The sequence below is a fragment of the Phoca vitulina genome, unplaced genomic scaffold, assembly GCF_004348235.1.
Source record: "Phoca vitulina isolate PV1807 unplaced genomic scaffold, GSC_HSeal_1.0 scaffold34, whole genome shotgun sequence".
NCBI lineage: Eukaryota > Metazoa > Chordata > Mammalia > Carnivora > Phocidae > Phoca > Phoca vitulina.
The window spans coordinates 9,457,549-9,483,862 of NW_022589737.1; the positions used below are offsets into that span (position 1 = coordinate 9,457,549).

The 26,314-nt window shown below is 42.9% G+C and overlaps 2 protein-coding genes across 9 annotated transcripts; one reads left to right on the top strand and one right to left on the bottom strand.

The window, feature by feature from the left end:
• Positions 1-7: 7 nt before the first annotated feature.
• Positions 8-5,178, bottom strand: THYN1 (thymocyte nuclear protein 1). Of its 3 annotated transcripts, none has more exons than XM_032426159.1 (8): positions 5,027-5,178; positions 4,751-4,818; positions 2,886-3,067; positions 2,030-2,098; positions 1,591-1,683; positions 931-1,026; positions 541-691; positions 8-208 (listed from the first exon to the last, which is right to left on the bottom strand). In XM_032426159.1, the coding sequence occupies exons 2-8, from the start codon at positions 4,800-4,802 to the stop codon at positions 162-164; spliced, it is 690 nt and encodes a 229-aa protein (XP_032282050.1). In that variant the 5' UTR covers positions 4,803-4,818; positions 5,027-5,178; the 3' UTR covers positions 8-161. The 3 variants fall into 3 exon arrangements, with proteins under 3 accessions (XP_032282050.1, XP_032282051.1, XP_032282052.1); XM_032426160.1 differs by having other exon boundaries at positions 5,074-5,159; XM_032426161.1 differs by lacking the exon at positions 931-1,026 and having other exon boundaries at positions 5,027-5,136.
• A 55-nt stretch (positions 5,179-5,233) lies between these two features.
• Positions 5,234-25,438, top strand: ACAD8 (acyl-CoA dehydrogenase family member 8). 6 transcript variants are annotated; one of them, XM_032426152.1, is made up of 11 exons: positions 5,234-5,506; positions 10,330-10,430; positions 10,869-11,038; positions 11,840-11,949; positions 12,347-12,423; positions 12,825-12,962; positions 14,681-14,816; positions 14,913-15,010; positions 15,354-15,512; positions 16,168-16,270; positions 21,668-25,438. In XM_032426152.1, the coding sequence occupies exons 1-11, from the start codon at positions 5,302-5,304 to the stop codon at positions 21,718-21,720; spliced, it is 1,350 nt and encodes a 449-aa protein (XP_032282043.1). In that variant the 5' UTR covers positions 5,234-5,301; the 3' UTR covers positions 21,721-25,438. The 6 variants fall into 6 exon arrangements, with proteins under 6 accessions (XP_032282043.1, XP_032282045.1, XP_032282044.1 ...); XM_032426154.1 differs by having other exon boundaries at positions 5,234-5,482; positions 21,668-25,437; XM_032426153.1 differs by having other exon boundaries at positions 15,360-15,512; positions 21,668-22,089.
• The last annotated feature ends 876 nt before the right edge of the window (positions 25,439-26,314 follow it).

The following is a 26,314-nucleotide window of genomic DNA, read 5'->3' on the forward strand; positions in this document are numbered from 1 at the left end:
TCCCAACTTTGATATTAATGTTTTATTGGAAAAGGTACATGAAAACCACCGATGTACACAACCCCAGGTGAACATAACATGCAAGCTGCCGCACACCTTCTTTTGTCTTATAAAAGCTTGACTTGAGTAATGGCTTGCCCATTCCAGCAACAGTGTCCCAGTTAACTTGGCTCCTTTTCTTCCAGGCTCAAAATAAAATCAAACTCCTCTATCAAAGAAGGGGAGAAGAAAGCAAAGTATTAGGTGTGTGTCTCCTCTTGAATAGGGAAGTTGTGCCGGGCATTTCACACTGTTCCTGAGGCAGGTAGTCATTCATTCAAAAACTATTTATGGAGTATTTTACTATGTGCCAAGCACTGCTGGGTGGTGGGTACATAGTAATGCGTAACTCCAGACACGTTTCCTCCCTCATGGATGTTACAGGTGAGGAGACAGGCTCAGAAAAGTTAAATACTGTGCCCAAGTTTAATCACTAGTAAATGCGAGTTCACGGAGTCCTCCTGGTATGTGGATAATATAAAGCAAAGGTCCCGCTCTTACCTGGAGTCAGGGGCTGAATTGAGAGTCTCTGGCGAGTGAAGAGAGCCATATTTTTTAAGGGGCCTCCAGTGGTTTTGTGAGCTTGGTAATGGGTTTTGAGCTCAGCCAGGGTAATGTAACGCTTCATCATCCGAACAAACTGTACATCCACCTATATGACAGAAAGATATGTTCAGGTAGATTCTGTCCACTGTGTGTTTTAGCTTCTTGTGGGAGGTTCTTATGGGCAGGGCTGCCAGTGTTCTGTTCTTATCCCCAGAGCCAGGGTAACCTCATCTGAGTGTAAGAGCCGGACTCTGTACCTTAACCTAAAGACACCACACACCTTCTTCCTCCCTCTCTTTGTCCATCCTTTTCCTCTCATGAAATAGGAAAAATAGTTGTCTTTACCATGGACCATTTGGGGTTGTCTTCTTTGCTGGATGGGTCATAATGGGGACTGTTTTTCTCAAACTGTGTGTGGTCTGGATAAGCCTCCTTCACAATCTGAAACCAAAACCAAGTCTCTAATCATATGCCCGTACAGGCAGCTCCATGGCCAATTTTTAATTCAAGTCCAGCTTTCACTTCTGACCCTGCACATACTCAGCTCTTTTGTTTTGCTATAGAGCCACTATATCTGGAAATAATACAGAGTCTAGAGCAAGCATAGGAAATCAAACCTGTTTTGACAAAAATCTTAAAAGTGGGTTTTAAAACCAAGTATTAAAGGTTATTATTGGTACCACTGTTTTTCCACCTGCAGTTAATAATCTTTTCCTAATAACTTCTGGTTTGGAAGAGCTATCATCAGGTCTGCTTTTGAGTGAAAGACCAAGGCACAGAAATGAAGAGAAGTCTGTACCAGTGGGACCTGAAATGAGGCGTGCCTTGTTATAGTCCTTGCTGTGTTGGAAGGGGCCAGGGTGGTTTTTCCATATTCTTGTGACATCAGGGATGGGGAGGAGAGTACTTCCTTTCTGTTACTGATCTAAGCTGTGTTCCTTTAGATCTATATGAGTAAGTCTCCCTGAAGGGAGAGGGATTAAGACCAACGCTTGTAAAACTAACCTTCACAAGTCCTGCGATGCCTGGCTCTTTGCAGTTGCTATGGTAGAAGAACGCTTCTTGCTCCAACTGCATGGCTCGAAGGAAGTTCCGGGCCTACCCCAGGGGAAAATAAACAACTATCCTCTTCACCCGCTGGAAAACACTAGTTAGCGGAAATCAAGTCTGCTTTTATTAGATGAGTTTTTCTTTTTTGCAGCTTCTCCCCAATTCAATACTTGCCTTTGCCAGGACACCCAGACTTGTATGCAGACACTGGCCAGAACATAGGCCATTCGTAAACTGCATACAGAGGAATTAAGGTGGTTTTGAATACATGTTTAGGGTTGGGATCTGGGGAAAAAACAATGTTGGCCAAGAGATTTTGCTCCTGAATAAGTCCTAGGAAGGAGGCAGGCATTTCTCTGACCCCGGGTCTCGGGCCCTGCTCTTACCCTCTTACCTGGTAGTTGCGAACACCATCCCAGCATGCTGTCTGCTTGGGCTGTGCTTGAAGATCCTCAATGCTGAACTAGGCAACAGGAAATGAATTCATTCCTTAAACAGTCTTGGGGCCAGTTGGTAATATATGGAAGTAGACAGTTTCTTCCCCTGTGTTGAGGATACTTCTTGCTGTAGTGGAAGCCTGTAGCTTACTGGGAAGTGGTCCCACAGAGCCACTTCTATTGGGCAAATGGAGAGTAAGCTTTGTGCTCCCTTGTTATCCTTGCTAATTAAAAGGACTAGATGAATAGATAATCTAGATGATAAAATAATCTTGGTTATTTGTATTTCACTCATTAAAGTATTATATATTTCTATTTTCTCTAGGCTGTTATTAAAATTGATTTATATTAATTCACTGAATATACAGTTGGCAGAGAGATACGTAGGAGTATGGTAGGTGGCAAGAACAAGGCAACAAGATTGAAATGTTGCCCAGGTCAGGGGTTGACAAACCACAGCTTTGTGCCCACGCCTGATTTTGTAAATAGTTTTATCGGAGCACAGCCACACCGTCTGATTACGTGTTGCCCAGATCCACTTTCTTGCAACACCAGAGCTGAAACAGCAACCGTAGGATCGGAAAACCTAAAATATTATCTGGCCTTTTATGGAAAGTTTGCCACCCCCTGCCCTAGATAGAGGATTCACAAAACAGATAGTTGCCGGTAATAAGTCCTGCTGGTTTTATTCCTTATAATCTTTTCCCTAACCCTACCCTTCAGAGAAGCTGGTGATGGAACCCTGTGGTGTCCCATATTCACTTCTTATCTGAAAAAACAGCTTGAAGGGATTAGAGAGGTACCTGGTCTCACCTTCACATCTACACCTTTTTCTAGTCGGCTTTCTGGCTCGGACTTCATCAGCCAGTAACTGCTTAGATTCTTCCCACAGTTTTTAGAGGCTGAAGTCTTCTCAGGGCTGGAGTTACCCATTGTAGCTGATGTCCCCACTGGGTTCTTAGTCTTGGTACGTTTCCCTGCTGGCCCCTTATTGTCTGCAATAGAAGCAAAAAGAAGAAACTGGTCATGCCTGCTGAGAAGTAATGCTCCGTTGTGGGGAAAGCACATGCTTTGGAGTCAGACCTGGATCCAAATCCTGGATCTGTCAATAACTGGCAGTAGCAGCTGAATTGCTGAACTTCAGTTTATCTATAAAAATGACACAGGAATGCCCACCTTACAGGGTATCTCCTAGATTATACATTCAGTGAGATAAGAATAGTGTACATGGTTGTGGGTTAGGACTGACAGAGTCCCTGGTTTCTACTAAGTAAATTCTTTTCTTTCCCTCACTTCTGGGCCTTTGCTGAGGCTCTCTCTACAATAAGGAAACCGAGCACCTACTCCACAGACTTATTTTGAAGATTAAATAAGGTAGTGCAAACAATGGGCTTAAATAATGGCTGACATTATAATAAATGCTCAGTAAATACTATCATCACCATCTCATGGTTCTTTTTTGCTTGCTCACTGTGCTTTGTGGCCTGCTCCTTGAAGGTGCCAAGAAATGTTGGATAAGACAGCTCATTCTGGTCTTTGTAGACGTGGCAAAGATGATTTTTTCCAAAGAGAATTAGAGAAAATGTGCCTGGAACATAGTAGGCACTCAATAGCTAACAGTTGTTCAATTCTTACTATATAAGCTCTATTTGTTACCCTAACAGTAACTCAGTTAATCTACATAATGTATGAGATGTCTGTTCGTCTGCTAAATGTGTCCCAGGTTACACATTTTAGTAAACAGTATAATCAGGAACTGTACCCTGGTCTATCTGAATCCACACTTAATGACTATACCACACCACCTCTGAATTAAGTCCCAGCTCCTACAGCAGCTCTCATTAAGTATCATTTATAGATGTCTAGTAGTTAGATCCTCCCTAGCTTAGTTTTTAGGTGGTCCCTTTGGAGTTAAGCACACTGCAAACACCATTACGTGTTGTTAAATAACACAATGTATTGTAGTCAGTCCAAAAGCACTTTCTCTACCTTCATTTGCTTTGTTCCTGTTCTTCATCTTCCATATAAGATGAATATAAAAACAGCATCGCATTTTCTTTGGCTGTGGAAAGCTTTCCCATTCTTTAAGGATGGACTCAAGTTCCACTTCCTTCTCAAGGTGTTCCTCCCTGCTCTCATACTCTTAGCCATGGTTTCCTAAGACCCTTTCACTTATGTCTGTTTGCATTTTCCATGAGAACACAACTGTATGTTCCTTACCTTTGTACAAGCTACCATGTATCTACAGCAAACAGCTACTGCTTCAGTAAACAAACAGAAGAGGCTCTGGGTATAAGCTTGGTGGGAAGAGGAAAGGAGAAGATGGAGGGCAATTAGGGATAACATTAACAAAAAACAATCCACAAAGGATACTCCCCACAGGCAGGGAGTCGAAAGTGAACAGTATTTCTTTTTTAAGATTTATTAATTTGAGAGAGAAAGAGTGCGTGAGAGCCTGGGTATGTGCAGAGGGAGAGGGACGAGAAGCAGACTCCCCGCTGAGCACTGGGCGCAAGTGGGGCTCGATCCCACCCGAAGATCATGACCTGAGCGGAAAACAGGAGTCCCACGCTCAACCGACTGAGCCACCCAGGTGCCCCGAAAGTGAACAGTATTAAACAGATCCTACAGAAACTTTGTTTACAGGGCTGCCTTTTTGCAGCCTGGGTGCAGCTCACCTGGCCCAGCAGGCCCAGCAGCCCCGGCGAGCCTCTTCCGGGGTTTCGGCATGGTTTCCCTGCGGGGACTGAAGAGCAGAAGATTCCAAATCAACCGAGAGAAACAAGACGCAGCTCCGTTACCTGCCCCCAGAAAACTGCGCAGAGCAAGATGGAGACGATGAGAGGAATCGGAGTCTCAACCCCGAGGGGTTTTTGCGGAGAACAGATGCAACTGGACTTGGGACTCTCAAATCCTTCCCACTTATCTACGCCCCCATTTCCATCTTGCATAACCTGCGCTAAAGTCTCCTCGGTTCTCTCCCTGATCCTCATTCATTCACCATTCTCCCGAGCCACTGATTCCACGACTCCGCAGACAGAACCCCACCCAGGCGCCGGAAGGCCGGCACTGAGTCCCCCCGTCTAAGTAACACACGGCCCTTTTTCGCCACGGCCCTGGGATATCTGGGAGTGGTAGTCCTGCTCCTCGGGCAGGCCCGCCTGAGTCCGGGCCGTGGGGGCCGGCCGGATGCACTACAGCTCCCAGGGTGCACTGGGGGCCCTGGACGATGCACGGGGCCTGGTTGATGCACTGGCGCCGTCACTGCCGGCGGGTTCTGGCGAGAGGAGAGGTTGCTGCCATGTTGCGGAGCGGCTGCTGGCGGCTGAGAGGGTGGCTCTACGGCCCGCGCGGCGCTCTGCGGGGTTCTGCCGAGAGCGGCCGCCGGGGCTTGGTGTCCTGCATAGATCGTAAGACTCACCCCGCCGGTGCAGGTGTCCGGTCCCCGGGCGGGGAGGGCTGAGGGCCCACAGAGCGCTAGTCACCCCCGGCTCGCCCTGGGCTGTCACCTGGGCCACCCCCCCCAGGCCTACCTGCCCCCTCCCGAGTGGGCTTCCCCTGCCGGCTGGTGTCCCCATGCTGTCCACCTGGCTGGCTTCCCTGGCCGCCCTCACTCCCTGCGGTCTCCATCTGTTGCGAATAGCTTGGGGCTGGTTGTGGTAGATGAAGCACTGTTACTTCTTTAAGTGATAGAAGATTTGATCAGATAAATTTTGTGATTTATCACCTGTAGTTATAAAACTTTTACTGTTGAAATTCCCGTTGAAAAATAATTATTATTGAAAGTGGGAAAAAAAAAAAAAAAAAAAAAAAAAAAAAGGGGAAACTACCCACAGTACGCAGACCTGAATGTCTTCAGGCACCAGGCAAATAATTTGGATGTGAGTAACGGAGAGTGATGGGGGCCTGGGCCCACTGGGGATACCCAGCCACTTTGTGACTCTGTCCAGTGCCTCATTTTTTTTCTTCTGAAAAAAAAATTCTTTTTAATAAATGTTGCTCTTCTTTATAACAGATTTGGTATGAATCCCTTAGAGTGACACCCAGATCTATGACATACACTAGTATAGAATACCGTTTTCTTCTCCGTGTCCTAAAACTCCTTCACAAGGTGCTGCCCATTCTAGCAATTAGAATTAGGTAAACAAGGTCACCCTTGCTGATACCAAGGCAAATAAGGAGTTGTCCTGGCAACAAATAGATTAAATATTTAATAGGCTAGTATTAAATAATAACAAATAGGTTACATATGCTGGAGTATTTCCAGCAGCTGGTTGTGTAGCTTCAGCCAGTGAGGTACTTTTACACCTTTTTAAAAGAAAGTATCTCTTAATTAGTAAAATGAAAGGAAACTGCCTTTTCAATGTATCATTCTCCATATTAGAATGTCAAATTAATGGGAGTGCTTAACTAACATTTGTTTCATTGCATATTTTAATAAGTGAAAAATGATTTTTAAGAGAATTATGATTTGTATTTTATTTAATATATGTTATATATATTCATTATGCATACTTCCCTCATTCTGCGGATGAGGAAATTTACTCAGTGTCTAGTGCAGCCCCATTTGACAGTGGGATAACCGAAGTTGATTGAGGTACCTGACTTACTAGAAGTTGTACATTTAATAACTTCCTTGTCTAGTGCTCTTCCACTACACTTTGCTGCAACGTCCCAAGCATTCTTTGAAACATCAAGACTCTCAAATAAAACTGTTGATTCTCTAGTTATGTTTCTACTTTGGATGCATTTAAAGATTCTTATATTATTTAGAGTTTTTGTTTTGTTTTGTTTTGTTTTGTTTTTTGCCCATTGCTTACACTTAGGTTGCTATACAGTGAAGGGTTTCCTCAAGTCCTTTGGGCCCTTTTTCTTTTCTTTTTTTCTGAGACAGAGAGAGCGTGTGCATGTATAGGCATGTGGGAGGGGCAGAGGGAGAGGGAGAGGGAATCTTTTTTAATTTAAATTCAATTAATTAACAATAATTTATTATTATTTTCATAGGTAGAGGTCAGTGATTCATCAGTCTTATATAACACCCAGTGCTCATTACATCACATGCCTTCCTTAATGTCCATCACCCAATTACCCCATCCGCCCACCCACCTCCCCTCCAGCAACCCTGTTTGTTTCCTATGATTAAGAGTCTCTTATGGTTTGTCTCCTTCTTTGATTTCATCTTGTTTATTTTTTCCTGTCTTCCCCTATGATCCTTTGTTTTGTTTCTTAAATTCCACATATCAGTGAGATCATATGATACTTGTCTTTCTTTGATTGACTTATTTCACTTTGCATCATACCCTCTAGTTGCATCCACATTGTTGCAAATGGCCAGATTTCTTTTTTTTTCTTTTTTTTTTTTTGTAGCTGAGTAGTATTCCATTGTTTATATATGCACCACATCTTCTTTATCCATTCATCTGTCGATGGACATCTGGGCTCTTTCCATAGTTTAGCTATTGTGGACATTGCTGCTATAAACATTGGGGTGCAGGTGCCCCTTCGGATCCCTACATTTGTATCTTTGGAGTAAATACTCAGAAGTGCAATTGCTGGGTCATAGGGTAGCTCTATTTTCAACTTTTTGAGGAACCTCCATACTGTTTTCCAGAGTGGCTGCACCAGCTTGCATTCCCACCAACAGTGTAAGAGGGTTCCCCTTTCTCTGCATCCGGGAAAGAGAGAATCTTAAGCAAGCTCCACGCCCAGGACAGAACCCAACTCGGGCTGGATCTCATGACCCTGAGATCGTGACCTGAGCCGAAATCAAGAGTCAGATGCTTAATGGACTGAGCCACTCAGGAGCCCCAGGCCCTTTTTCTGTTTAGCTTTGCCATCTTACATTTTACTGTGTGTGTTGGCTTCTTGAACTCTTGCTAGTAACTCGGCCAATTTCGTGAAGTCTGGTTTTTGTTTTGTTTGTTCTTAATGTATTCTGGGACCGCGGGTATTTTTACTTAGTTACCATGCTTTCTTGTGTATAATTTGCTTTTTAACTTGCCTTTTCTACTTTTTTTCCACCAAGCAGCGCTCTCATTTTATTAGCATTCCCTTAGCAAAAATTGGGTTGGATATTATATTTCAAAATGTGTAATTATGTTGTATATACTTGCACATAAGATTTGCATACACCTATTCCCTGTTGTTTACTTAGAATGCAATTCAAACCTATTTCTTAAACATTTTGTTTCTTGAACTACTTGTTTTACTCTAATAATAATAATAGTAAATGTTTGTTGAGCTCTTGCTGGGACTGAAATTCTGTAGCACCTCTCTTTATACTATAAGATTTACATTATTATCATTTATGATAGCCTTTGTGTGAATGGACTGTATTCATCTTTGTAACCCCAGCACTGTTCCATAGTAAACATTCAATAATTATTCTTTTGTGAATGGTCTTTGAGCTATGATCTACAAGAGCATTTCTGCAAGACTTCTGCAAATAACCTGACTCTCAGTCAGGAACTGTGAAGTGGTCATCCCTAACTGTATTCCTGTGAGTAACAACCAACATAAGTTTCTGCTCTAGGCTTCTCAAAGTAGCCTAATGTCTAATCCTCACAAGTATTCCTTTCTGAGTTTCCCTAATACAGACAGACTGCTTTCTCCTGGCTCACATAGCCAGCCATTACTGCTCCCCATGCTGCCTGCCCTAGAGAAACAGACTCTGCCGTCTGCTCTTCTTCTCTATTTGGAAGGATTGTGCTTCACTATTAGGCGCTGAAATAAATTATTGTCGAGTGTGGCTCCATAGTCTTACTTTAACGCTCTTTAGCATCACTCCATAATGACCACATCTTTAGCACTAAAGGATGAAACCTGAGAAGGTAATACAGACCCCCCGCCCTTCTTTCCGCCTTACCTTTTACAGCCACTGCTGCACCTCAGGGCTTCATTTGGAAAAGTATAGGCATACACTCTATTTTTTCTTACACACCTTCGGCAGGTGGTCCTTTCAAAATGACAGTAGTAAGAGACAACAAAAGAGACATAAATATGAACAATGTAAGTCTGATTCACCCTGTGTATGTTGCTGATCCTGATGTAGGCTCCCAGGATTTGTGGTCTTTTCTAAATTTGCTATGCTATCCCCAAAAGGTGGTTGTTTTCATGGGAGCTTTGCCTAGGCTGTTTACTTTCAGCTCTGGCCTGCTGCTACCTGGAAGTCTGCATCACTTTGCAAAATAGGCAAAATATTTTACACCTTACTTAACTAGCTAGTTGACTTGGATGTCTGCTTTCTCATTCAGTCTGATCTTACTCTATGCAGTTTTTTTAAAAATCTGTAAAAAATGGTGTTCATGTCATTTGGGCAACTAGCTACTTAAAGAAAATGTATGAAGTAATGATATTGTGAATTGATAGTAATTCTGTTTATGTTGGTAGATATAGTTCTCTTTCTCCTGAAGAGTGTCACCTCTGATTAAGTACTACTATGGTGTAGTCTTTTATTAGATGTTTAAGTTTCGAGAGAAACTTCTAATGAGGCCACACTACCTACCTGTTGATGTCAGTCAATTCATTGTCCTTAGCTTTTAAGTATCTTAAACACAAAAGTGAAGGAATTACCCATAGTCACATCACTGATGGTTTATGATAAAAAATGTTTTGAGAATTCTGAGTCCATTGGGTAAAAACTGTTATAGTAAGGCCTTAACCATGTTTTCAGCACTGGAAGACTTTTTTTTCATCATCAATGTTTATCAGTGAATGTCTGAGATTTGCCAAATGCACAGCCTTATTAGAGGATCTTTTCCTTAATTTGAAAGGTAAACCAAAGTATACATATCTTCCTTTTCCAATTGATCTTTTAAAATGGAAATGTTGAAACAGACAGACAGCTATAGAGATTCATAGATAGGACAGATTTTCCCAGGATACCAATACAGAAAAGGTAGGGCATCCTAAAGGGAAAAAAAAAAAATGTTTACCATAATTTGAGGGTCAGTGTGTTTACTATTTTTTAATGTGGATTTATGAGGAGGAAGAGATAAATAAGAGTACTGAAAGAATAAGCACTTAGGAGGTAAATGAAGCCAGCTGATCCACTGGGGCAGAAAGAAGAAGGGAAAAGGAGATGATATATCAGAGAACTCATTAATGATAGGCAAGGCCATTCTATGGATGTTAAAGGTTATACTGTATAAGAGAAATGCTACAGCGTGTCTCTGTCTCAACTTCATGTTTCTTGATCTTGGCACTACTCTTCCCTGACCCCTGTCCTAGAACTGAATGTATGCAATCTTACCCCCAGCTTCCATGGGACTGAATGAAGAGCAGAAAGAATTTCAGAAAGTGGCCTTTGACTTTGCTACCCGGGAGATGGCTCCAAACATGGCAGAGTGGGACCAGAAGGTGGGAGTTTTCCTTGTGGCTAGACATTCCAACAAAGGCCTCCTGTGGTGACCCTGTCTTCATCCCCTTTTAGTCCTAACTGTTCCATGTTTATTCTCCTTGCACAACTCTTACTGCAAATGAAAGTACTGGTAATGTTGTGATTGCTATCCTCATCTTGTAGAGACTAGTTTTGTTTTTGTTTTTGTTTTTGAATTGTACAAAGATTTAGACAGTCTTAAAACCAAGGCAATTCTATGGATAATTAAAAGGAACTTTAATGCTAGAAAACCAGTGCTTATAGAATGCATTTTAACTGCTACTATAGATAACAAATAGCCTATTAAGTTAATATATACACTCTCCCAAATGCAAACATCTTAATCCCTCATTGTGCCCTTTAATGAAAAGTCCATCTGTGAATCCCTTACTGATGACCCTGTTCTCTTTTTTACGTAGGAGTTGTTCCCAGTGGACGCAATGCGGAAAGCTGCTCAGCTCGGCTTTGGGGGAGTCTACGTACGAACAGATGTAGGTGGGTCTGGACTGTCCCGGCTCGATGCATCTGTCATCTTTGAGGCCTTGGCTACGGGCTGCACCAGCACCACAGCCTATATAAGCATCCACAAGTGAGTGCCAAAGCTTGGTGAGCACAGTGAAGTTCTCATCGGGTTCACTGGGAAATTTCAGGAAATTTTGGAAAAGTTCATCTTTTCAAGTTGTCATTGAGGAACCAGACAGGGCACCTGGGTTGCTCGGCTCAGTCAGTTAAGTGTCCGACTCTTGATTTCAGCTCAGGCCGTGATTTCAGGGTCATGGGATTGAGCCCCGTGTCACGCTCCACACTGGGCGTAGAGCCTGTTTGGGATTCTCTCTCTCCCTCTGCTCCCCCCATTCCTTGCGAGCACATGCACTCTCTCCCTCAAAAAAAGAAAAAAAGTTCACTCTAGGTCTGCTGCTGCCTCTTGGACTTGAATCTGCCATCTTGTATGTTGCTTAGAGAATAAGGTCTGTCCGCCTTCTCCCAAATCCTAGATTGAGCTGAAGCAAACAGACATCTCCAGGAGAGTGGTCAGGGCCCTGTTCCCGTCTTCCTCAACCCCTAGGATGAAGCCCCCAGGAATTTGTCAAAGTACATATAACTGTTTGATTTTTAGGGAACTCATTTAACCTAGAAGTAGCATGAACATCCAAGTGAGAAACACTTTGGCCCTGGTTATCTCTGGGTAGTACATGTTCCACGAAAAGTTTTAACCCAGGCCTTTCCTTTAAAGTCGAATCTTCTCAGTGGCGACTTTTCTCTTCCCACCCTCTCTTGCTCTTCACTGTGCTTTGCTGCCTGTGCTTTCCTTCCCCATCCCTCCCCCCTCAGATTTCCTCTTCTCCATATTAACTCTGTCATTATCTTTTCTTCTTGGGGTACCTGTCAGCATGTGTGTCTGGATGATTGATACCTTTGGAAGTGAGGAACAGAGGCACAGATTCTGCCCACCTCTCTGTACCATGGAGAAGTTTGCATCCTACTGCCTCACTGAGCCAGGTGGGTTTGCCGTACCGCCAGCAAGACGTAGCAGGGGCTGCTGCTCAGGCGAAGTCACTGAGCACTCTCTTGTCCCCTCGATACGTACAACCCTTGTTTACCACGAAGTTGGGTCGTGGAGGAACACAAGCCTAAGAGGGCTGTAGGGCAGAGTCTCTCCAGGCTGCAGATTGGAGCCTCCTTGTACTCAGTGTGCTGGGAGATGGAAAATGGTCTCATTGCTGTCCACAGTTTTCACCAAATAGAGTTCCTCCAGCTGTCTGCATTTTAAAGTGTGAAACACTGAGCTGTTGGTTATAAGGGAAGATTTCCTTGGAAGTGGAACCGTGCTGGGGCCCCTTTACTTTTACTGACTTTCTCTCCCACCCTCTCTGCTTCCTTTTGATCCCTGCCTTAGGAAGTGGTAGTGATGCTGCCTCCCTTTTGACCGCAGCAAAACGACAAGGAGATCATTACATCCTCAATGGTTCCAAGGTACCAGCATGCCCACCTTACAGAACACCTTAGAGATTGTGCCCATCTTCGTGCTGACATTGCCTGGATCCTTGCTATCTGCGAGTTAATGTTTCCTAGGAGTTTTACACATTGAATAGAGAACCTCTGACCTATTTCCCTTTATTTACCTTCACTTTCTTGCTCTTCTGATCTGAGTCCAGATAATCTCGCTCCTTTCTGTCTGTCCTTTTTATAGTCTCATCAGCTAGATCCCTGATTCCCCAGTCAGCACAGGTTCTTTTTACCTCTCCTTCTTTTCTCTGTGCCATCATGCCTCTTAGTGTCCTACTGTCGGAAGGACTCTGATTGCTTTCCCAGGTGTTAGGCTCCAGGGACGGATGTGTTTCCTGATCCCTGTACACCCCCTCTCCAACCCTCAGGCCTTCATCAGTGGTGGAGGTGAATCAGACATCTACGTGGTCATGTGCCGAACAGGAGGGCAAGGCCCCAAAGGCATCTCTTGTATAGTTGTGGAGAAGGGGACCCCTGGCCTTAGCTTTGGCAAGAAGGAAAAAAAGGTGAGTGGCTATTGGACAGGAAACAATTTAAGTTCAAACAATCCAAGAGTCTGCCACCTGCCAGACCAACCTCTATTCTATTTCAAGGAATAGTTTACCTATTCCTTGAAATACCACCTCCGCTTTTGGTCTGTGTTTCTTATTCAGCTTCTTATTTTGGCACATTCCTTTATCCCAGGAAGAAATACTTACAGATCTGGTGGTGACTACTCGGATGAAAAGCATATGGGCCACTTTTCTTCTTTAAATAAAAATAAAATAAAACTCATTGGAGATGATCGTGAGTGTTTCAGTCATGTAAGAGGGAGAGTGTTTCCATAGGTGCTTTGAAAAGACGTTCCTAGGATATAGCAATCCCATAGCCAGACCATGAATAGTAGAAGTGTGATTCCATAGCTGTAGCTGGTGGTAAGATGAGACCCATTCAGATTTGTTAGGCCGGGGGACCAGAATAATCATACCCCTCCAATATATACTGTTATAGTTAGGATTTGGGAGGAGAAGTCAGGTAATGAAATGACCCCTAACTATACTCTCCTTTCATAGCTCCTAGGGTTTCCATATTTCCCCTCATGAGCTTTCCCGATACTTTATAAACTGCAAAGAGGTAGAGGTTTTAGTGCCCCTTTTCATTTATTAGTATAGTAGGTTTTTACTAGATTCCTACTATGTGCAAAGCATACTGGCTCCTGGGGTGAAGGAGGATACAGAAGTTACTCCTAGCCTTATTTGAAATTACAAGACACATTATGTTGTCTTATCTGTATAAAGTATATAAGCTGTAATTGTGGCATATAACTTGTATATGTGATATGTAAGATATATAGCTGTAGAATATCTTAATTCTAGGAATGTCTCCTTTGGGTCATACAACATGGACTGACTTACATAGTCTGACATAATTTTACAGGATCGAGTTATACCGATTTAGGTTGTTCGTGCTTATAAAGGCAGTGATGATTGTTTCAACACACATAGGTAGTATCCATCTCAGTATTTGTGATGTCTGTTGACAGGATTACCAAAGCTGTCAAATTTCGTGCCTAGAGAAAAATCACAAATAAATTCCAGAAACAAAAAGTATATCTTTTCTTCCTTTCGTTTTCTGTTTTCTCTCCCTTTTAAGTGTATACGTTTATCTTTCTTTTTTGTTTTCTTTTTTAATTATTAGTTTTGCTTTATATATTTTTTAATATAAGGGAAATTTGGAAGGACACCTCTGTATTCATTTGACAGCTGGTGAGTGCCCACTATGTACCAAGCATTTGTAAACAGTAGGGGTAGAGCAGTGAACAAAGACAAAGCTCTGCCCTCATAGAGTTTACCTGTCAGCAAGCAGGGATGGACAACAGACATGTAAATAAGCAAGGTACCTTCTGGTAATGCTCTGTGCTACAAAAGAGATAAAGGAGATTGATAGGACACTGAGGAGAGCTTGAAAGCGTCTGTAATAGGGCTGAACTCCCAGAGGTCATGACTTTTGAGATGAGATCCAGAGTATAGAAGAAGCAACATAAGAAGAATTCTGGGCAGAGACAACAGTAGATGGCCTATTGAGGGAACAAAAAAAAAAGTTCAGTATGGCCCTAAGGCAGTGAGCAAAGAAGAGAACAGCATGGGATGAAATTGGACAGGCAGGCAGGGGCTCGTAGAAGAGAAGAGTCACTGCCCTGAGTGCCACCCTGTTGGGCAGCCATACAGTCCCTGATTTTTGCCAGATGGGGTGGAACTCCCAGCCAACGCGCGCCGTGACCTTTGAAGATTGTGCAGTGCCCGTGGCCAACAGAATTGGAAATGAGGGACAGGGCTTCGTCATTGCCATGAAAGGACTGAACGGAGGGAGAATCAATGTTGGTGAGAACACAGCAGGATGGGGCAGCGAGGTAGCCGGGCTGGGGCAGAGCAGCACTGTCCTGGCTCAGTTGAAATGTTGGCACTCTTCCTTTCCAGCTTCCTGCTCCCTAGGAGCTGCTCATGCTTCAGTCATCCTCACCCGAGACCATCTCAGTGTTCGGAAGCAGTTTGGAGAGCCTCTGGCCAGTAACCAGGTAATTTCCCAGAGGCCCCTGCATTTGCTTTCCACTCTGCCTGCGACCTGCTCTGTGGCCCACATTCTCTCGGAGGGTGAGGCTATGAGTCCTCACTGGAGTTCTGCCCCCATCTTAGAACTTGTGTTCTAATTTTATCAGTAATCTTTTTCACTGAAGCGCAGGGCAAACAAAGTAGGCTTAGAACTCACAAGGCAGTACATTTGCTCTGTAGAAGAGGCAGGGACTTTGAAGCTTGGGGTCAGTTAGAAAAGGTACCTCATGAGAGGTGTCTTATAGAGGGCCCCAGATCAGGTGCTGGTCTAGGCCTGTCTGTCTTGTCTGGTTTTCTTATCCCCTGTTGCTGCAGTACCTGCAATTCAAACTGGCTGATATGGCAACAAGGCTGGTGGCCTCACGGCTGATCATCCGCAGTGCAGCGGTGGCTCTGCAGGAGGAACGGGAAGATGCAGTGGCCCTCTGCTCCATGGCCAAGCTCTTCGCTACAGATGAATGCTTTGCTGTGCGTGATGATGTCCTCTGGCTGTCTTGGGTGGACAAGGAGCAGCTGCTAGGTCCAGGGATGTTGAGAGCCATTAGTCTACCCCTGGGGCTTAAGCATATAAATGAACTCATGAGAGGCTTGCTTGGGAGCTCTCAGAGCTGACTTTTTACCTGCTCCGTGCCGTTACACACTCCATTCTTTCACTGTCATTTGATTGTGTTCTAGATGAGACATTGCCGTTGAAGGAAGGTTCAGAGCAGCCCAATGCCTCTTGCTCAAATTTAGCACTGTGCTCTGTTTAAAATGTCAAGGGCAGAGCTATTTCCACATGAGGCTACATTGCCACTAGATGGCATTGTAGGTAGCCTCACATAATCCCAGCCAAAGTGCTTGTGGGCAGCTTGTCCCCTGCAGATAATAAAGCAATAAAGGCAGAGCTCTCTGAGTTGCCTGTCTGGTGGGAACTGACAAGTTTAGTAGGTAAACCTCCCTTGTTGTCTAACCACACAGAATACAGAGCCCCTCTTTGGGCTGGGGGCTGGTTATCTGTAGGTTGTTCTTCCTCGTATTAGTTTACGGCGGGCTGCCAGATTGGGGGGTGGGGTAGAAAGAGAAGCCCTATGTTCCACAGTCTTCCCCCAGTCAAAGGTGTCTAATCCCTGTCTCCCTGAAGATCTGCAACCAGGCTTTACAGATGCATGGAGGCTATGGCTACCTGAAGGACTATGCTGTTCAGCAGTATGTGCGGGACTCCAGGGTCCATCAAATCCTAGAAGGTAAAAATTGCCAGAGCTGTTCTCCAGAATGCTTATAGGATCACCACTTTCCTCAGCCTGTCTGTCCCCATGCTGACTGGTTCTGAGGGTTCCATCAGGCCCTGTCTGTCTTTTGCCTTCCTCCTAACCCTGCGCTGGAAGTGTTTGTGGGTGTCATACAGAGCACTAGCTTGGGAGTCTGGAGGCTCTGCTTTGTCACCATGGGTAAGCTATCAGATCACTCCATTTCTGCTTTTTTTCTTTGCAAATTTTAGAGAACGCTCAAACCAGATAATATATGGGAAAGCATTTTGAAAACTTCAACAGTAACTCTTGACTTTTATGAAGTACTTGGTCCTCAGGGATTCCAAAACTTCTGTACAGGGCAAATGTGAGCTAATTTGATCACAAGCAACCTCTATAAATTGAAGATATCTCTATCAATATTGCTAATGGATTTTTCAGTAAACTAAATCATATGGTTATTTTCTCGGCAATCACAGACTGGATTAGGCTGGAAAATGTGTAAACTGCCGGAGGCTGGCTCAGAGCATGGCCTTTTCCACGCTCCACACCAGTGCAGAAGTCTTGAAATTACATGACTCTTATCTCAGTGGGTGTAGGCAGACAGGAGTGGTTATCCTGTAGGAGAGCCAGATGGGGCAAAAGCTTATCTAAGTGACTTTCAGTGATGCAATGTTGGGCTGCTTCCACGGAGGCGCAGGAGAGAGCTGTGGGTGTTGGTCTCTCTGTCATTTTCAAAGCATTCTTGAACCTGGGGAGGTGTTAGAATCACCCAGAGGGCTTGTGAAAACAGATTGCTAGGCTCCACACCCAGAGGTTCTGACTCAGTGGGTCTTAGGTAGGCCTGAGAATTTTGCATCTCCAACAAGTTTTCAAGTGAGGCTGCAGCTGCGCATCTGGGAAGCACACTCTGAGACCCACTGCTCCGGTGGTATGTGCAAATCACAGGCTTCTAAAAGTTAGTCTGCTTTCTTCTGCAGACCTCATCCCTGAAATATGTCAATGAGCTCAGTCACTGGTGCTCAAGTTCCCCATAGGCTTTGTCCTCTGATTATTCCTGCAGTTACTTCCTTACCCAGCATTTATGAATGACAAGTTTAGTAGGTAAACTTTGTTGTCTAACAACATGAGACTTCACTTTTATTCTGACTCTGCCTTTTAACCTTGTAAGAAGAAATGGGAAAAGCCAGGTACATTTATTTGAGGCCATGCCATCATCCACTTACAGAAAATTTGGGGCACTGGTCTCACTTTGGTATCACTTTGTTTCATTGTGAACTTTGTTATAGGATAAATCTGCAAATTTAGATTTGATTTTATTTGAGGTGTGTGATTACTCGTTCCTCATGGGGGTTCATATTTCTCTTTGCATTAAAAGCCACTGTAAAAATGGAGCAAGAAGTTGACCCCTCCTTTCAGGGAAAATATTTTTGTCTGTTCTTTTAAAATTCACTTTTCTGATTAGCAAAGAAATTGGTATATTTATTGTTGAAAGCTTATAAAGTATAGGAAAAGTAAAAAAAAAAAAAAAAATCATTCATGTTTCCACATTCAGACTTAATATTTTGGATTCCTTTTATATGTAAGTCCAAAAAATCTCCTTTGGGGCTTTTTCTGTACTTTGTAGGTACTTTTTTTTTTTTATGTGAAGTATAGTTGCCATACAATATTATATTAGTTTCAGGTGGGCAACACAGTAATTCAACAGTTGAAATAGTTTGAGAAGGAAAGATAGTAACTCTTCTTTAAATGTGTGATAGAATTCCCCTCTGTAGCTGTCCAGTCCTGGACTTTTCATGGTTGGGAGTTTTTTGATTGCCACTTCAATTTTGTTACTGTTCAGATTTTCTATTTCTGATTCAGTCTTGGAAAATTGTATGTTTCTAGGGATTTATCTGTTTCTTCTAGGTTATCCAGTTTGTTGGCATATCATTTTTCATGGTGGCCTCTTATAATCCTTTATGTTTCTGTGGTGTTGGTTGTAACTTCTCTTTCATTTCTGATTTTATTCATTTGACTTCTCTCTTTTTTTTTTCTTAATAAGTCTGGCTAAAGATTTATCAATTTTGTGTATCTTTCCAAAGAACCAGCTCTCGGTTTCACTGATCTTTTCCCTATTGTTTTTTAGTCTCTGTTTCATTTATTTCACCCTGAACTTTATTATTTCCTTTCTTCTACTAATTTTGGGTCTGTTCATTCTTTTTTCTAATTCCTTTAGATGTATAGTTAGATTGTACATTTGAGATTTTTCTTGTTTTTTTCTTTTTTAGGTAGGCTCCACCCCCAGTATGGGGCTTGAACTCATGACCCTAACTCTACCAGCTGTGCCACTCAGGTGCCCCAATTTTTCTTGTTTCTTGAAGAAGGCCTGTATTACTATAAACTTGCCTGTTAGACTGCTTTTGCTGTGTCCCAAAGATTTTGGAACTTGTCTTTCCATTTTCATTTGTCTCACGGTATTTTTTTATTTCCTGTTTGATTTCTTTGTTGACCCATTTGTTGTTTAATAGCACGTTGTTTAGCCTCCATGTGTTTTTTACCATTTTTTTCTTGTAATTGATTTCCAGTTTTATACCATTGTATAATTTTCTAGATATAAGTGATTTTACTGCTTTTTCTTTTCTTTTAACCTTCATACTAGCTTTATAAGTGATTGATCTACTACTTATATTACATGTTGCTTTTACCAGTGAAAATGTTTTTTTCATAATTTGCTTACTTCTTGTTGTTGCCTTTTCTTTTCAACTTAAAGAAGTCCTTTAACACTTCTTGTAAGGTCGGTGTAGTAATGATAAGCTCCATTAACTTTTGTTTGGGAAACCTTTTTAAGATTTTACTTATCTATTTAGTTGAGAGAGAGAGAGCATGCAAGCAGAGGGAAGGAGCAGAAGGAGAGGAACAAGCAGACTCTGTGCTGAGCACAGAGCCCAGCACAGGGCTCTATCCCACGACCCTGAGATCATGACCTGAGTCGCAATCAAGAGTTGGACACTTAACCAACTAAGCCACCCAGGCATCCCTGTCTGGAAAACTTTTTTTTTTTTTTAAGATTTTTTATTTATTTATTTGACAGAGAGAGACACAGTGAGAGAGGGAACACAAGCAGGGGGAGTGGGAGAGGGAGAAGCAGGCTTCTCGCGGAGCAGGGGGCCCGATGTGGGGCTTGATCCCAGCACTCCGGGATCATGAGCTGAGCCGAAGGCAGATGCTTAGCCGACTGAGCCACCTAGGCGCCCTGGAAAACTCTTTATCTCTCCTTGCCAGGTAGACTATTCTTGGTTGCAGGTTTTTTTCCTTTTAGCACTTTGAATATATCATGCCACTTTCTTCTGCCCACGAAGTTTCTGCTGAAAAAATCAGCTCATAGCCTTATGGGTGTTTTCCCTTGTACATAACTATTTGCTTTTGTCTGGCTGCTTTTAAGATTTCTCTTTATACGTAATTTTTACTATATATATATATATATATATATATATATATATATTTACCATATATATATATAGTAAAACCATACCAAGACATGTAATATATATATATGTATATATTACATGTCTTGGTATGGTTCTCCTTGATTTATCTTGTCTGGGGATCTCTGTGCTTCTAGAAACTAGATGTCTGTTTTCTTCCCCAGAGTAGGGAAATTTTCAGCCATTATTTCTTTAAATAAGTTTTCTACCTTTATCTCTTTTCTCCTTCTGGGACCCCAGTAGTGCAAATATTAGTGTGCTTGATGTTGTCCCAGAGATCCCTTAACCTGTCCTTTTTTAAAATTCTTTTTTCTTTTTGCTGCTCAGCTCAAATGCTTGATACTACCCTATCTTCCAGATTGCTGATCCATTCTGCATCCTGTAATCTGCTGTTGATTCCCTTTAGTGTATTTTTTCATTTTAGTTACTGTACTCTTCAACTGTTTTTTGTTTTATGTTTTCTGTCTCTGCTGAAATTTTCACTAAGTTCATCCACTCTTCTCTCAAGGCCCCTGAACATCTTTATGACCATTATTTTGAAACTTTATCAAGTAGATTCTTTATCTCTGTTTTGTTCAGTTCTTTTTCTGAGATGTTGTCTTGTTCTTTGATTTGGAGCATATTCTTGTCTCCTCATTTTTGTTTTTGTGTATCAAGTAAGCCAGACTCTCCTGGTCCTAAAAGTAATGTCCTGTATGGAACGCATCCTGGGGGCAATCCCTAGTGCAGTCCCTTCTGGTCACTAGAATCAGGCACTCCCAGGGTGTCCCCTATGTGGTCTGCATGTGTCGTGCTGTTGTGTCTGGGCTGTGACTACTATGGGCGTGTTGGTAGCTGGCTGCTAGGCCCACCTGTGAGTCTTGTGGGTGTGTTAGTGGGCAGCAGTGACTTTGGGTGGGGGCGGGCACCAGTCCCCACTGAGGTTGCCTGCCAGGTGTGGTGGTTAGTACCTGCTTGGAGGGACATCTGCTGGGTTGAGTGTGTTGAGCCGGGCAGGTCTGCAGGCGAACGCCAGGGTGGGGCAAGCAGTACTAGCAAGGTAGGATGGGTGTCAGATCTTGCTCCCGAAACATCTAGGTAGCAAGGAGGGTGTCAGATCTTGCTCCCAAAGCATCTGGCTAACTAAGCTGTAGAAGTACAAGAAAAATGGCACTTGCTAACATTTCCATTCCCAGAGAAAATTCCTACAGATCCCTGCGCCTCTGGCACACACCCTAAAATTAGTCATTAAACCTCCCCCATGTATGACCCAGGAGCTTTTCCAACTGCTGCCTCCATGCTGGGCTCCAAGTGACTGATACTGTGTGTGGGCCCCTTGAGAGTAGTGTCTCAGTTTCCTGTAGCTCCCAGGCTCTCCTAGAGTTAAGCTCCACTGATTTTCAAAGCCAGACAATATGTGGCCTCATCTTCCCAGTGAAGATCTCCAGGGCAGGGGCTGTCTGCTGTGGGACTTGAACCTCTCGCTCCTCAGGAAGGACCTCCACACCTGTGATATCCTCCTGCTTGTGGGTCACTGTGCATGGGTTTGGTTCCGGACAGTCTCTGCCCCTCCTACCCTCCTCAATGTGGCTTTTTCTTTATATCGTTAGCTACGGAATAGCTGTTCTACTAGAGTTTAGGTTCTCAGAGTGAGTTGTGCTGTACATAGTTGCAGCCTTAGTGTGTCCACAGGAGGAGGGAAGCTCAGCATCTTCCCTTCTCCCAGGCGAGATGTTTTTAAAAGAGCAAATTTATCCCTTACTTCCTGACATTTTTCTGTACTTTGGAGAGAAGTCTGTAATAATCCCATCCCACTCAGGGTTAAAGCAACAATTGTGGTTTATATCCACTACTACCCTGAATGAGGCTTGGAGCACCTTGGTTAAAGCTTTACCAAGCTCTAAGACTTTGCTGCAACTAAATCCTTCATTCTTCCTCCCCCTTGCAGGTAGCAATGAAGTGATGAGGATGCTGATCTCTCGAAGCCTGTTTCAGGAGTAGCACCCAGACTTGATGTTCGGGCGTGATGGTTAATGTACACCTCGAATCAGAGGTTTCATATGGACTGTTACATTGCAGATGAGTCATGGATTAGATTGAAGGGCTGAGCTCTTCCAGGTGGACCCAGAGTGTTGGGAGCAGCATCAGCTATAGGACTGGGACAGAGTCCTCAGCAGAACTAGAGGAGCTGCCCTGATTGAGATTGTCACAAGAAGACACACTACCTTGTTTTCCTAATGCAAAAAGGTGACCAGGGAAGACTCATCACCAAGTCAGAGTCCTTTCTTGGATACATGTTGTCGTGATTTGTCTGCATTTTGGTGCTTCACTGAATCTCTCTTCTGAGATCTGAACCCTTCGTTGAGGGTTTTTCCTGATGATAAAGCAAAGGTGTGGGAAAGGAGAAATGGAGGAAAAAATGCTCTCCTATCTTTTCCTGTGCTCTGCTAAAGATGCAGAAGGTTTCTGTGGGTTGCATTTCCTTTGTAGTACTCCTGTGAATGTAAATCATGATAAAATGAGTATTTGGGAAACCTTACTCCGAGGTGTGATTTAGGGTATATCTGCACTTGTACACTTTCTGAATATCAAGAGCTGAAGTTATTTGGAACTCTGAATGTTTGTTGTTTTCTTTTTTAGAAGCATGTGGTCTAAGAATGGTATTCAAGCTTCTATAGCCCTTCCTGATAAGTACTTTGAGCATATTTTCTTTCTATCTGAGTGCAAGGAAATGATAGGCATATAGAAGAGAGAGAGTTATCTGGCAAAAGTGATAAAGTAGAAAGGGATTCATAAAGAAGGTAGAAATTAAAATTAAACTTTTATGAAAATGTGTAATATGTAAAGAGAACCAAGAAAGTCAGTTTCAGACAGGGGAACGAGGGGCAGGAAAAGTGCAGAATTGGTGTGGGAGCTGTTTGCAGCTTTGTTTTGTTGTGCTTTGGGCTTGGCATGGGATGGAAAGAAAATATAAGTTGAATCTGGATGGAGAGTTATGAAAGCCAAAGTGTGGGTTTTATTTCATAAGTAGTGGAGAAGATGAGAAGAGTTTTAATGAAGCTATGATGAGATAATTTGTTCATAAGAACATTCTGGAAGGCATATGCAGGATGAATATGAGGAGGGGAAAGACAAAGATAAGGCATGTCCAGTCTGTAGGTTCTGGAAGTAATTAAGGTCAGAGGCAATTCGAGCCTGAACTTGGAAGGTAAAGGAAAGAGGATGTAAGCAGATACAGACCCATGCTTAGAATGTTTGCTGTGGAACATGGAACATGAAGGTCTCCCTCGTAATTGGGCTGCTTTCTGGCATTCACTTCTGAGGCTTCTGTTCAGATTTGAAGCAAAAATAGGTATTATATTAATGTCTTACTATTTGTGTCCCTCATAAGAGACTAATGAAATGCCAGTTATTACAAATGCAATTCACTCTGTCACCCTCCATTACTATTCAGAGTTCTGTTCCCCAGCAGCCTAGCAAGGGATTTGACCCCTGTGGCAAGAACATAGGGACATTCAAGCTAATCTCTATCACTGTTTATTTGGCCATTCCATAAATGAAGCCAAAAGGAGCAAAACAAATATGTCTTAAGGAAAACCTCTATGCCAAGTACTAACACATTTACAAAGTGCGCTGGGGCACAAATAGTCTTGTGATCCTAACATGATGACCTCAGTGAAAAGTGGATTTCTAAGTTGTCTTCATAATCTCTTTAAACTATATCCCCTTATAATACTTTTACAGTTGAGGGGGAAATCTAATTGTTTTGATTATATGTCCCTTTAAACAGAGGAATGTTTAAGTCACCCATTAAAATTTTCATCCTTTGAAGATTCAGTAAATTAGAAATATCTTATTTACTTATTTGCTTTAGTGCTTATCTGGTTATACTTTTATTTTAAAAACACTAGGACTTCTCCAAAGTACTTTCCTGCAGATTATCTCCTATATCTCATGATTTTCACAAGGAGCTCCTTGCATGAATAGGTACTTGAGATACTTGTTGTGTTAAATTGATCTGAATTGAATTAACAACCCTGATGAAAACAGCAACTGCCAATGTTACTGTTAAGTTATGAGACTGGACTATGGATTCAGGCTCCCATACCTGGATTTGATTGCTAGCTTTATTCACTAACCATGTGACTTTAAGAAAAAAAACACTTAAACTCTCTGTGCCTGTTTCCTTAAATTGTAAATTGTGTGTATGTAAAGTGTAAATTGGAGATAATAAGGATCCCTGCCTCATAGGATAATTGGTGAATCAAGTGAAAGAATCCATATAAAGGGCTTTGAACAGAGTACATTAAGCAGTCTCAAATATTAGTATTATCAATCTCATTTTATAGATGAGCATAGTGAACTGTAAAGAGATTAAGTGACCTGCTCAAACTTACACAGGTGGCACGCTGAAGGGTTAAGACACATCTCTGCCAAGAACCTTTAAAAAGTTAGAATCATGACTACTAGTCATTTAGTGCCGAATACCAAATATTTCTGGTCTACCTCTCTTCCAGGTAGGTAAGTGGCAGGATTGCATTTTCCCTTTGCCAACTTTAAAGAAACGTATACGTACATAAACAGATTTCTAAGGTTTCTCCCAGGATCTTAGAAGGGACCCAGAGTTTAAGCTTCCTTAGTTTCACAGTAAATTTCCTATTGTCTGTCCTCTCTGCTTTATCTGAACATCTCCATATATATTCTTCTACCCAAAATTTGTTTCCCACTTGGCACTCAGGCTGTTATACCTAGGAGTTATGATCAGCCAAACACCATATGAATGAATGCTCTCCTTTTAAGCGTGAGCAGGTGAGGAGTGCCTGCCACAGTGTCATGACAAACACTGGAACAGCATGGGTCCCTGCGTCCCCACTCCAACAATTCCCAATTAGTGATTCCCATGGGAAGGAAGAGAGGAGGATCCAAAGAAGCCAGAGTTAAGTGGGAGCCCAATGGACAAGTTTTTCCAATTAAAATCCAGTCTCCTGCTTGGTGGCCTGTGGCAAGGACTGCCTGAGAAGGGAAAAAATGAGCCAGGATAGACAATATTCTTTCATTGCTTAGAATGGAGCAAAATCCAACACCACTAGCAGGACCCCAAAAGCTTTTCCCTCCTGCTCCAGGAGGACTCAGATTTCTCTCTGTTACTTGTAACTGAGGGTAGTGGTAAGTGTGCACTCAGGTCTTTTTACTTTTTCCTCCTGTCTACTTGTCTTTTCACCTGGTTTCTTGATCCAAAGCCCAGGACATTCTGGGTCAGGCAGGGCAACTAGAATATTCACTTATATCACCACAAACAGAAAGGAATCTTAGCTCTCTCTGATCAGGCATTCTTAATCCCCACAGAACAGAATGAGGGGTTGCCAGTTCTCTTCACACCAACAGAAGAGGAAGGATATTCTGAGCCATCATGCTCTGGAAAAGAGGGGGGCCTGTGATTTATTTCCAGTGCAGTTCTACTCAATGTTGGTTTGGTTCTCTCCCCCACACCCAACTTTAATATGGGCATTATGGTTTCCTCAAGAGCTATATAAACAATACTCCAAGATAGTCCACTGGTTCCCTTCCCCAGCTGTCACCCAGATTGGGGCCCTGAGCTGCTCACACTATTCCGGCCTTTCTAAAGAAAATCTCAAAGTATCACTGGTTTCCATTTTTCCTTTAAACCAGTCTGTGGACTTGGGATGCCTGGGTGGCTCAGTTGGTTAAGCGTCTGCCTTCAGCTCAGGTCATGATCCCAGGGTCCTGGGATCGAGTTCCGCATCAGGCTCCCTGCTCTGCGGGGAGCCTGCTTCTCCCTCTGCCTCTGTCTCTCTCTCTCTCTCTGTCTCTCATGAATAAATAAAAAAAAAAAATCTTTAAACCAGTCTGTGGACTTAATGGGCCATAAGATTCTTCCACCAGACTCAGGTTGTAAGTCAGAAATATATTGGATTCATCTCTTTATTCTTGGTTCATTCTTCACATGTAGTAGGAGCTCAATGTTTTTTGAGTAGATGAAGACTGTAAAAAAGCCATCACCACCAATATGATACTAATTGTAGCTGCTGGCAAATACTTTTTAGGAATAGGCAAGACACACCATCAAAAGTCAGCTAACTAGATGCAAGAACTTGGATGGACCTCCAGGGAAGTTTGTTGAGTGAAAAACAAACTCAGAAGGTTGTGTACTGTGTGATCCCATTCATATGGCATTCTTGAAATAATGCCATTATAGAGGTGAAAAACAGGATCGTGGTTGCCAGGGATTTGACTTGGGGGAGGGAAAGAGGGTCTATAAAAGGGGAGCATGGGGGTAGGGGGTGGACCTGTGGTGGTGGCCACAAGTAAGTTTGCAACTCTCTCCGGAGTTTCCCAGGCATAATCTGAAACCAGCTTTGTGTAGAGCTGGGACAGACCAAAGAAAGAGGCTGGCCACTCCAGGTTGGTAGGTTGCAGGGTTTTTTTGTTTGTTTTTTTGTTTTTAAAGGTTTTATTTATTTATTTGACAGAGCACAAGTAGGCAGAATGGGGAGCCTGATACAGGGTTCAATCCTAGGACCCTGGGATCATGACCTGAACCAAAGGCAGATGCTTAACCAATTGAGCCACCCAG

What these genes read in the sequence shown, in the direction of transcription:
- THYN1 (XM_032426159.1), bottom strand. Translation starts at nt 4,802, where the DNA reads ATGCCGAAACCCCGGAAGAGGCTCGCCGGGGCTGCTGGGCCTGCTGGG. An exon ending in GCATCGCAGGACTTGTGAAG is followed by an intron (nt 1,027 to 1,590) that starts GTTAGTTTTACA and finishes TTTTGGTTTCAG; the next exon opens with ATTGTGAAGGAGGCTTATCC. An exon ending in ACAACCCCAAATGGTCCATG is followed by an intron (nt 692 to 930) that starts GTAAAGACAACT and finishes TCTGTCATATAG; the next exon opens with GTGGATGTACAGTTTGTTCG.
- ACAD8 (XM_032426152.1), top strand. Translation starts at nt 5,302, where the DNA reads ATGCACGGGGCCTGGTTGATGCACTGGCGCCGTCACTGCCGGCGGGTT. An exon ending in TTGGCAAGAAGGAAAAAAAG is followed by an intron (nt 12,963 to 14,680) that starts GTGAGTGGCTAT and finishes GATTTTTGCCAG; the next exon opens with ATGGGGTGGAACTCCCAGCC. An exon ending in GGTCCATCAAATCCTAGAAG is followed by an intron (nt 16,271 to 21,667) that starts GTAAAAATTGCC and finishes TCCCCCTTGCAG; the next exon opens with GTAGCAATGAAGTGATGAGG.